Source organism: Apostichopus japonicus, chromosome 19 (genome assembly GCF_037975245.1).
Source record: "Apostichopus japonicus isolate 1M-3 chromosome 19, ASM3797524v1, whole genome shotgun sequence".
Classification (NCBI taxonomy): domain Eukaryota; kingdom Metazoa; phylum Echinodermata; class Holothuroidea; order Aspidochirotida; family Stichopodidae; genus Apostichopus; species Apostichopus japonicus.
Window position 1 is genome coordinate 25,880,685 of NC_092579.1, and position 12,411 is coordinate 25,893,095.

The 12,411-nt window shown below is 37.3% G+C and overlaps 2 protein-coding genes across 3 annotated transcripts in view; both read right to left on the reverse strand.

The window, feature by feature from the left end:
- The window catches only part of LOC139959449 (guanylate cyclase 32E-like), a 112,558-nt gene extending 109,933 nt beyond the window's left edge, over positions 1–2,625 (reverse strand). Inside the window, exon 1 of the mRNA XM_071957087.1 lies at positions 2,354–2,625. The gene's annotated coding sequence lies outside the window, so the exon portion shown is untranslated. The remainder of the gene's footprint in view (positions 1–2,353) is intronic.
- Positions 2,626–8,579: 5,954 nt separating this feature from the next.
- LOC139959862 (speract receptor-like) overlaps positions 8,580–12,411 on the reverse strand; it is a 60,125-nt gene continuing 56,293 nt past the window's right edge. For both annotated transcript variants that reach the window (XM_071957767.1, XM_071957768.1), the window contains exons 17-18: positions 12,124–12,222; positions 8,580–11,141 (exon numbers count right to left, since the gene is read on the reverse strand). In XM_071957767.1, coding sequence (XP_071813868.1) covers positions 10,573–11,141; positions 12,124–12,222 — 668 coding nt within the window. In that variant the 3' untranslated portion in view covers positions 8,580–10,572. The remainder of the gene's footprint in view (positions 11,142–12,123; positions 12,223–12,411) is intronic.

Here is a 12,411-nt window from a genome sequence, read left to right on the forward strand (position 1 = left end):
TTTTTAATTTACGCGATAAAAACACGACAATATGAATATGTGAATGAGCGGGAAACGGAACAAGAAAGCAAACGGACCTTTCTAATTTTTAAAATTAATATATAGAATGCGATTTGTCTGGAAGTAGTTTGCTCAGTTAATGATATGTTTTACATGAACGATCCAGACTTGTCAATATTGAGTAGGCTATAAAATGTAAGGGTTTGTTTGCACTCCTCGCATTTATTGGTATTAGATTGAGCCACGTCATCAAACCTCCCCTTGCGATATTTAAGAACTAATGGTTACTCAAATCACGAGAAGGAACGAAAAGAGTCATTGGGCAGCTATTGCAAACGTTACTAAAGTAGATTAGTCGCAAAGATTGAGACGTGTGGACTTGCGCGGCAGTTCTCACTGCTGTAAGAAGATTGTACTAACAGGACATTCCGTAAAGTGCCAGTAGGTCCACACATATCTAAGGCGATTATTTACACCTTCGTGATGGGTGCGAGTGAACGCTGGAAGGTGTAGCTGATAGCAAATTTCGACGTTCTTTTCCCCGCAATCGACGGGCGCATACTTTAATTGAGTAAAATCAACAATTTAGCGGGTAGGTCTTTACAAGCCTCCTCATCACTAATATAGGTGATCTAGAAAAGGTATATCTTCCCTCCCTTCGTGCTATATAGCTTTAACCGATATTTTACGCAAGTCCGTTAAAACTAAACGAATGTGTCCGCTGCAGCTACGATAAGTATCGAATTCTACAGAGATAGCCTATGCTCAGAATTCATGTTGAAATTGTTTTATATTATCCTTTCATGAGGTTTTTGCTATAACTTGTGATTTTTGGATAATGAATCGAAACATGGTTTGAATAATTTATCCTGTCGTCATTGGTTGTATGAGAAAAACTCGTATTTTGAAAACGTAATTCTGTTTACCATTCACCTTTGTTGGCTAAAAGCAATTAGTATTATTACATTAAAATTACCACCTGCCTCGAATATAAAAGGACTATAAGACTGTACTAAAAAAAATCGAACCTAGGCAACCGCTAAAAGCCACGAACTACAAACAATAAACAGTAGAGTTGTTGGCAATAGCAGAGAGTAGCTGAAGTCATCAATATAGGATATGGTAGTGATTAATAACGTTACAATGCAGGTGTGGTAGCCTAAGCTGAGTTTTCACAGGTCTAGAGTCGTTCCTAAAGCACTTACAAATACCATTACAACCGCAATGTATTGGTAAATATTGGATAGCACGTGCAAACTGATCATGCCTAAAAGCCACGTCCGTTCCTTAACAAGACACAATGTTCCTGTTAAGGCGATTGAATGTTCTTTTTTAAACAAAACGCTGGTTAAGCAATTCGAACTTCTCCCTATTTGCTATTGTACACTGTTAATTCTATATCTTTCTGTGTCGGACGGTAACAGAGGAGTGGGAACCTCAAATGAGGAGCCAAATACAGGCATGTATAAAGTCGGGTAGGGCATTTCAGGGACACGCATGATTCGACTTTACAAAGTTGAAAACATCTACGATAAGCACAATAGTACGGTGTATTGTAAATCTACAATCTGGGGTATTTTGTTGAAGTGGTAGATGATGGGCGTGTTTGTTTGGCTGTAGCTAGTGGACCTGTTTCACGTCTTTTCTATAAATTCAATCAGTCATCAAGATCATTTTTATCCACAGGAAGCCTTGAAGTTGAGTACAACTATCAGTTGCTTCGCAACAGAACTTGTTATCCGAGAAGTTTTTGTGATATGATCGTGAAAAGAACTTTTCCCTGGCCAACATTGAATACGGTATGAATCCTTTCCCAGTTTAATCACGCATGCATTTGAACGACAAACAAACGTTTTGCAATAAATAATCTGTTAGTATACAGACGTTTCTTGAAACCTATTTTGTATTCAGGATTGTAATGAGATTACATCGGTGTGATGAACAACTTTGTATCACTGCCGAAATACGGTTAATAACAAAGATCCGTCATTTGCGTCCACAACTGGATATCCTATTGATATATAACACCGTCTACTCTATGGAGTATCTTTATTCATTTGTGTATAGTTTGTGTGCTGGTACTCGATAGGATAAACAATCCTTCCTCATCAACTTCACAGTTTACATCGGGTAGAATGACTTCAACAAAGAGAGAGTAATATCAATATAATTTCCATAATTATTGAGACGTAAACAGAAGATAGAATTTCGGGAATAACATTAATGCTAAGAGTTTGTCGCTTTTAGTCAAAATTAGAGCCCTTTTCTTACAAAGAGGCCGTATGTAAATTTGGACTGCCATTTCGCGATGTGTAATATGACATGCACTTTAATTATTTAACAACAAACTTACCGTCCGGCAGTGTTGTAATATCTGGGATCATAGCACTGTATACGAATGATCGTAGAAAACGCACAGTTGTTAGCGATATTCTTAGGACACTAATTACACCCGCTATCTTCTCTCGGATTTCATGTTTAGACAATCTCAACTATTTCAAAATGAGCCGGTTGTTTACGTGGTTTTGCCATGCATGCAATGCGTGTTTGTTTAATCACAACGTTGGATAAAGTTGCTGGTCAGCCGGATAACGTTACTCATTTACAGCTATGTGTGTGTAGCATATAGTGTGCTCGTCAGCACTGTACACAACGGTTTGAGATTTACTATATAATGACAGTCGCTCTTCACCATATATCGATGCGATTCGCAGTTTCATGTACCAGGAATGTTTGTACTATGACGCATGTATCCTTTGTTTCAACCAAACACATTAAGAATCATGAGAAATGCAAGTGTTGTTGACGATATACGATATCGTTTTATAATGCGTGATAGATCATTGGCGATATACACTGTTGCCTTTCAAGGAAATTAAATTTGATGTTATTAATCTATTGTGGTCCGATTTATCACAATTAACAATATTAAAAATGAAGCTACAAATTTCTTGGGATCACTAATCTAAACTCCAGAGTGAAATTCAGTTGCGACGGCAGTGACATGTCAGTGTGCATGCTAATTAGTACCAAAATGTTTGGGTGGAGTGCGCGACTTTAGGTGAGGTTAATTGAAGATCTCTTAAGCGTTGCTTGCTCTTTGGAAGGCGCAGGGATACTTTTTGGTTCGGAGGGGGGGGGGGTGCAGGGGAAGGGCCACATTCTCAGGTGATACCAAGGTATTGGTCTCTTTCTTACACTTAAACAAGTTAATGTAGATCATTAACTTATCATTGACAAGTCCAGTTTTATTTGATGTTATTAAGCATCCAGATGGTTAAATTTGCATGGTAGTTTAGTGTAATGATATGTAACATTTTTACACTATTCTGGAGAAGGTCAAAGGTCATTTTGGTCAGCAGAGGTCAAATCTTGAAAACCTTGCAAACAAGATATTTCAAGAAAAATAACAACAGTATATCTCGTATGAAGCATGTGGCTTCCGTGAATTGAGTGCAAGGTCCCTATTGGTGTTGACCGAGGTCAATGGTCACTAAGGGCCAGCAGAGCTGAAAGTTTGAAATTGTGAAAACATTTGTAATGTCTAGAACCGGAGTATCCATATTAGCATGGTAGATTAGTAGTCTCTTCCACCGGTTTCAGCATAGCTAGGCCTTACAAGTAACGTTCGTCTTTCGTCACGTTTATGATCATTGGACAACTCGAACAAACCTGCCTAGGCCTATGAGCAATTGTATGTGGTCTAGGCCAGCAACGGTGTGTAAAGTTGGGTTCGTTAACACAACAACGTAAAGAATACCAGTAAGAACACCAATAAACTTAAGATATTATATATAACTTATTTCTTAAGGCACTTTTCCACTGGCTATCAGTCATAATTCGCAAGGTCTAGAACAATTTAATGAGTTAGGAGACAAGTTTGCTGTTGTTGCTGCTAGGATTTTTTGGAAGGTTAGATGCTCTTTCAACCTCAGATGTTCATTGCGTAAAAGATCGCTCTGATTTAGGCAGTGTTATGGAGTATTAGCGATATTTTTTCTCTCAATCTTCAGCTAAAAGACAAGATAAATAATTGGGAAAATGGACTGTAACGCGCCGTCCTCAGTGGTTGCGCAAGGAAGAGTAGAAATGGATGAGTACAGGAATAAGACTGTCGACAGGAGATATTAAAGTTTAAAACGTTTATTCACGTTCTACATACACGTAAAGGTGGTACACAGTGGTCGTGCATTACAGAGACAACTATTAACTTACGAGAAAGATGCTTGAACACATGCTTAGGAACCGATTAAAACTACAATACAACACAAGAAAGCATTAATGACGGGTCTCGGCGCTGAAGATGGGAGATTGGGTCTCGGCGCGAATGGCGTTAATGTTAATCCTCGGCGCGGTTGCTGGAATGTTGACACTCGGCGCAGGTGTGATATTTGAACGGCGGTGCAGATGGCGGAATACAAATTGGCGGCGCAGTTGGCGGAATAGTGAACGGCGGCGCAGTTGCCTGTGTGATGAACCTGGTTTCTTAGATTACTTCGTGTTCTTTCCAATTTCCTGGGCTGGTCCACCGCCGTTTGCACTGTGGCTCCCTAAGAGTGGTCAGAGACTCAATAGCCCTAACTACGAGCCCTTACTTACTTTTCAACAGAAACTACTCCCTATACCTTCAACGTGTGAAACAACAATTAACCCTATTAGGAACATAAGCCACGTTCAGTCTACAATCACCAACCAATCAAATGCGATTTACTACGATAATACGTGCCGGTAAGATTCACCCAGACCTAAAATGTCTAACTATATATGTTACTCAGTGACCTCTAAAACCGGTCAGTTCATAAATCAAGGAAGTGACAACCCCCTCATCCGAATTTATCTAAACAAATTCCGTTAAGCGTCTAATATGTTGGAGAATCAACCCAAGTACGACAGTTAATTAGGGGGAAATACCTGCTAACGCTAACGACAAATACGGGACTTTGTCGCGCTAATCGAGAAGCGGTTCAAAGTAGCAGTGAGGTAACGTATAGGCTTAGGACTCGCACACACCTAGCTACTGTAAAGTATACGCCTAGTACTATTGGAGCCCTAATGTAACAGAAGCCAAGCTACCTTCGTGGGTATTTTTGCAGATGTTTTATTTTTACTTGTGTGAAACATTACAGTAGGCCTAGCTGCTTATTTATGATTCTGCGACATGTTTACTCAACACTCACTTTTGGTGGAAAAAAGTTTAAATTTCATACTGCACAGAAACATAATTTTCCAATGTGCAATTAAGTTGCACCTTGTATCTGCCTAACTGCCTAACCTTTGTTCATAGAAAATATTGATGTTGCAGATCTGTACTATATGGAGACTTGAACAACAATCATAAGCCTAGTGGCGAGTAGATTTTTATTCACGGTCGCCAAATAGCGAGTACTTTTAAAAATATTTGTCGAGGCCTGAAAACCTTGAAAACATGATTTCTCATAGTAGGATTCATGGATACTTTTCATACATAGTATATAGATTTTCCATATTGAGTACAAGAATCCTGTTGCTTGTGATGTCAAATCTCTTTTGAGGTCAATTCAATGGGAATCGTGGCTATTTCTCATACTTGTTGTGGATTCATAACATTGAGTACACGACCCCTAATGTTATTTGTAGAGGTGTGTATAGCCAGGTACAGTAGACTGACTTGTGTGTATCATGCCATAGTGTAATTGTATCAAAATGGTGGTTCGGGCCATTAATTTTGTAACAGCTAGTTCTGGTTACTATCCAGCAGACGTCTAGTGCAATGAAGTCATCGAAACCTCAATGCATTTTGCATCTGGTTCATATATCTTTCCGTTGCAATTCGATATTAAAGTCATATAACAGTCCATTTCAGAGTCAAAGAATTAAATAACGTTTATATGCATATGATTCATACTAATATGAAAGTGGACATGGGCGAAGAAATATTGACAATCGAATACAACCGTTAATTACTTGCTATAGCCATTAACCTTCACTGACTGGATGAAGGACGGAACGGCCATATTTTTACCATGAAATATTGATGTTAACTTCCCATTCACTCAATCAATGAAGTAAATTTCTGGTTTGTTTGTACTGGAAAGTAGGCATTGTTCGTATTAACATTTATGACAACAGCATTGCTTCAGGATCGGATGTCACATTAACTTCATCGAAGTGTTGTCATGGTGATAAAACAGAAGAATGAATCAGTCATGGTTGTTCGTATTCGTTCACTTTTGATTTGATGTTTACTATTATACGTTTTTGTCAACGGAAGATAACCTGACTGCCGTCAATGACATTCCAAATGATGCAAATGAACGAATAGCTTGGGCTTAGTTAAGCTGACAGACAAAGAATTGTATGCAGATTTTAACGTTATCGCGCACTTTAGGGTGTGTTGAGGCAGGACTGTACCACTATGGTTGGCTAATTCGTTAATAATGGGGAAAATATTTTCACAACTGGCACATATATTGAGATATGTTACAGTGATGTACAAAATCTTTGGAAATCTGTTAAAAGGATAGAGCACGGGCATTATGACCCAGAGCCGTATAGACTACGGCTCTGTTAAGCCTGGAATTCCATAAATGACGTCATGTATAATGCTATAGCCTAGCCTAGCCCTTATGGGGGTGTTACCTGCAGAATAACTATTTGAATTCAGCCAACTACTACTACCTGTGTAATTATTTCTAATGTCATGCTACTGGGGAATATCATCACTGCACTATCACTAAACGTTAGTAACTTGGTAGTCTGCGCGAAAACGTGTGCATTGACGATACTACTATCCTACTGTGCTAATCGGCTTTAGTAGTACTACTAGTATAGGCTAGGCCTACAGCACCTAATTTGTTGACACTGCTGCGCTTTACGTACCTTACCAGACATTGGCTGTAGATGTGATTCCGGGCTTATACATGGTGTGTCACAGAGCCGTAGATATAAACTATAACTTGCAACAACAAAAGAAGAATCAGTGAATAATGTCATAATGTCTATCGTTTTTATAACACCACATTTAACGTTATAAAAACATATTTTAGAGGCTCTTTTAAAAAGGTTATGATAACGTTTTGTGTTTGCTGCAGCTAATCAGTATCACCTTTCGAAGACAGATAAACAGCCATACCCATTCAAAAAAACACTTATGACAAGAAAGAAATGGTTTGCTTATTTGCCAGCTATCCATATTAGCTTCAAGCAAAACTGTCTCGAAGTGGCATGAAGATGTTGAATCGGGTCACAATTATTATAAGGTGCAGAAAACCACCTCTTCGGCTTTCGCTTCTGGTTTCTTATTCAAACATTACTATAAATATTGACATTGTTATAGTGTGCTGTTACCTTTCTGTTTTTGAACTGTTAATTACACAGGTCTTCAACGAATTATGTATGAATCATCCAGTTACCATAGTGATATTAACTTGGGAGTCCCACAGTATGTATGTAGTTGATGCACTCCCTACGTTGGTCTTAAGCTGTTTTGGCCAACGTGTTGCGACCTTGTCAAGATATTATTGCGTTCATTGTTGTTAGAACTGAGATTATCGATAGTTCATCTCAATAAGTAATCCCAAAACATATTGCAATGTACTATTAGTCATCAACTATCCATGGCACAACATCACACACAGGAATACATCTAACCAAGTTTAAAGTAATTCGGCTTTGGGACTTTGACGTATTTCTTTGCAGAATTTATCCAAGTTTGATTTCTTCTCTCCTGTATTGGCAGGATATACGTAATGTATATGTTAATGTTATGTCCCTGTTAGAGGGTTATACCCATATTGTAGATGTCAAGTGTGTAGCATACGTTTCTAGTCAGTTTTCTGTTTTTTGATTTAACTTTATGTCATCCCTTGTTGCATGGTGTTCAAAGTACCGTGAACATCTGTATAGTATTCCAAAGCAAAGAAATAGTTAATCAGCGATTGCCACCAACATAGCGTTGGATAGCTTATAGTGGTAAAGGATAGTGCTATAGGCTATATAGCACTTCTGAGGAGTAAAAGCAGACACAAACGAGAAAATCATCTTTTCTGGGCGATATCCTAGCTTAAATGTAAATAGGTGATGTTAAGTGCTAGTAGGATGTGAAACTACCATCTTGTTGTTTTTCTTTCAATGTTTTCAAGCTAATATATTAATTTCAAATATTTTAGATTCAGTATTTTCAAAACCCTTCCCCATTACAGAAAACAAGCATTGTAATAATAAAAGAAAACGAATATATATATATATATATATATATATATATATTTATATTTATATATTTATATTTATATATATTTTTATTTATATATTTATATATATATTTATATTTATATATATATATATATATATATATATATATATATCCATAGCCTAGTGGTTAGGGCGTCCGCGTACAGAGCGGGAGGCCCGTGGTTCGAATCCCGGTGGACGCTGCAAGTTTTTTCACTGTTCTTGATTTTCCAACTCATTACGATTTTCATTTATATATATATATATATATATATATATATATTTATATAGTGTGAATTTAATTCCTGAAGTACCATGAATTATACATCGAAGAAAAAACAAATGAAACAGAGGAAAAGAACAAGAAGGAATTTTATCTGTTGTTCTACTTTATTTGTTTTCATTTATTAATCTACTTAATAACTTACTAGAAGTGATTAAACAATTAATTCTGATCAATATACAAGAAACTACATATGTCGCTTGTCGAATAGTTCATGATTGCAATTTTCGGAGAGAGTATAACCATATGTTTCCACCTTTAGTATCTTAGCTAACAGTTGCATGTAAATATAATAACTGCATGGTACTAGCATCCTCTTTATGTCTTCTGCATAAACATATCTAACTGTACCTCCATCTATATATGACCTTTCCAGAAAGTACGCATGACCCACCCATAACATGCGGCTATTTATATGCCCTGCACTCAACGAGGTAAACAGACGTCGAAGATAATCCTACAAATGTGTTATTGCACTTCATGCTCGTTTCTACATGAAAAGTCTTTCTTAAGGGTATAATATTACATAGAAAGATATTATTTTTTGTATTACACTTTTCTAATCGACAATAACACTTAAACATGAAAACATAGTTGCAGGTATGCTCAACCTACAAGAATGCTATACCTTGACAGGATAGTCCAACGGAAAATATATACTTTACTCATGAAAGAGGAACATATTCTATACCCATCGAGGGGGAAATTTGCATGCAATTCCTACATAATATTAGCGAGACATTCATCAGGAAAGTGTTACAGATTGAAGCAAACAGGTGTGACGTCATAGTTGCACACTGACAATATAATGTTTTGACCTTGGATTGAATAGGATTTCAACTGCGGTGTGTTCATATATGTAGATGCCTCCCCGTCCTTTAAGTAGGAAATTGTCAGTGTACCTCTGGGAGATGACACATGCTTGCTTCAAGCTCATTTTGGGTACGAAATGCGTTAAATTCAAATGCTGTTATCTCGAAAATGGTATACACAGGAATTGAATACAACTTTCATCAGGATACTTATGAATATTGCTCTTTTCCCCCTAATTTATACTATCCTTCTTTTAAAGGTATTGAAAATCTGAAGTCTATATAAACACTAATTACTAATTTAACGAATTCGAATTGCATCGAAATGAAGGAAAGACAGAGGCAAGTTGATGTGTTGGTTTGTTGATGTGTTGGTTTGTTGATGTGTTGGTTTGTTGATGTGTTGGTTTGTTGATGTGTTGGTTTGTTGATGTGTTGGTTTGTTGATGTGTTGGTTTGTTGATGTGTTGGTCACATATTGCACAACGTCCTTTCCCAAAATAAATACATTCGGCATTTCATATCTCAGCAACGAAATCAGTTGTTTGACTGGGACATGTGTTTACATTAACTGCAATTTGTGATTTGAGTGTTCTCTTTAAGTCCACTTTAAGAAATGGTACATTTCTGACTTTCCAATATAGGTACAATATCATCTCTTCAAACGACTGCTCGCGAAATTTCAGTATTCATCTACGCTAAGTTTGTAAAATCTGTAACTAAGCACATATTGAAAGTGACAGTATTCAACAACTTCTTGAGAGCACCCAAGCCAAACTGTAGTTGTTTGCCAAGAGGCTTCAAGAATGTTGTCAACATCCGCGCACAAGTTACGTTGGAATAATAAAAGTATTGCATTTCATATCAATAAAATATTAAATTGTATTGTCTTGCTCACATCTATATATAATTGTTGCCAAATTTAATCACGAGTTTCTCTCCACTAGCCATAGGTGATATGCATTTTTGTCCTTTGCCTATCATTGCAGTAGTCAGGAAATAAAACCACGATTCGGTTGCGATAAGATATGGTCTTCACTCAGTACTAGTATCTATTTCAAATTAAAACATGATTTTGTTACATCTGGTGATATAAAATCGAGAAATTCTAGTACATAGCCTTCACCAAGTGTAAATCTCATTGACCCTTACTTTACAAGTTCCACATTTGCCCTGTTTCTTGCATAATAAATTCCCTAAATATGGAAGAGCAAACACGCTAATATTAACACAGGAATGTCGCACTGCTTCTTTTTATGATAGTTAAGGTTATATCACTGACTCGTCCATTCCGATACTTTTGAAATTCTCGCTATGAAAGCGATTTGCGGGCTCGTTCTCCTGTGTGATTTTACCCGGATATTCTACGTTGATGCACACATGTCCGTCGCGGTTTTGCGAGTCACGAAGTTCTGAAGCCGATATGGCAGTAAGCATTGGTGCCAGTTCATTTTGATCATCTTCTTTATCAGTAACTATCTGTTCATCATCAGGGTTTAAAGTAAGGCTTTGGTTACATCCAACTCTGGTTAATATATAATCATTCTCCTCTGGGTTCAGTACAGTATATGCGTCTTCAGAGAGCTCTGAATGTGCAGGACGATTCGGCAAGCAAGAGTTCCGTGTGTGTGCTCCGATCTGCATTACGAGAGGCGAAACAGCATCTTGTTTCTCATTAAATTGCGTCATCCTCCTGTAACTAGGGTCTTGGTCAACAACCCAGAATGTTAATAGTTCGCCTTTTCCTTTCATTGACACGTATCCGCGTTCCTCAGACTTGTATCCCCCTATCTTGCGTAATAGATCATTACACGGTTTGCTGCAATGTATTTTCAGTGCTGTTGGTAACATATAATGAAATTATCAATAGATAATACAAAATGAAGGTAGCTCAACTGTACAAGAAATCACTAAGTTCATTGGAACTCATGTTTATAACTTTTTAATTTTTAATTTTTATTGCGGGAATATCTTTGTGGTAGTAGAGCCCTAATCATTTAGAAATAGTAATGAATCCTGCCTTAATGTACAACCTTCACTATTTTAGGCATTTTAGGCATATTTATTTTAACACTCTCCAATCTGCAAGAGTGTATTTGAAAGATAATTAAAGAAGTTGCGAAAGTGAACCTCGAACCCGTAGCTTCAAATGCAACAATTTAATGCACCACCGGGCGTAACTTTATATGGTCTAATTGTGATATTCTTCATAAAGATGTGTGATAAACGCATCGGTCATCAGTGATAGCAATTCTGGATTGAAGTCATACCTGAACACGTCCAGGCCTCTCATTAGTAGCCTGTACACACCCTTGGGCGGAATATGTCACATGTAACAATATCACGTGACTGGCAACAAAAATGGATGAAAATCAAGGCCCATTATTAGTAACTGCCAGCTTTCGGCATGTATTCCGGTAGATGAAATTCTCGAATGTTCGTAGTTTATGTTTTAACTGAATCCAATCGTCACCGTTATGTAATTCATTGATTGCTTGATAACTTATTGTTGCTTTTAATCAACACTACCATGCTTACTTACGTATCTTAGGTATCATGACGCGAAAGCAGAGACGAATTAGGCTGTTTGGAGATTCATTAAATTCATAAAACTAGATCAAAACAGGTCACAAAAGCTCAGAGAGGGTTACAGTATGTCATCGCACCTATTCTATTTACGATTAGCGCCATCTAAAGGACTCTTACAGAAACTAGATAGACACATATAGACTAACCAGCTAGATACACTCATTTTTACTCATTGTAACCTTTTTGGTTCGATTTGAATAATTTATTCAAGAGAAGAGAGAAATTCATTACCTTCTCCATTGGATTCCATCCGTGATGACGTATTCACGGTGTCTCCAAAAAGGCAATATCGCGGCATGGTTACTCCCACAACACCTGACACAACAGGACCTATTAATATGAAGGAAAAAATCATTTGTAGAAGTTACTAGTATAATTTGAGATGGACAAGTTTAAACAGTTTTAGTTTGCCTTGTACTTTTAGTTTTAAGAAAAGCAGTCAAGTAGATCCACTCTCAATCCCAGTCCCCCATGCCCTTACATGGAGACCGTGTGAAGAAGACGGTGTTATATAGAGTG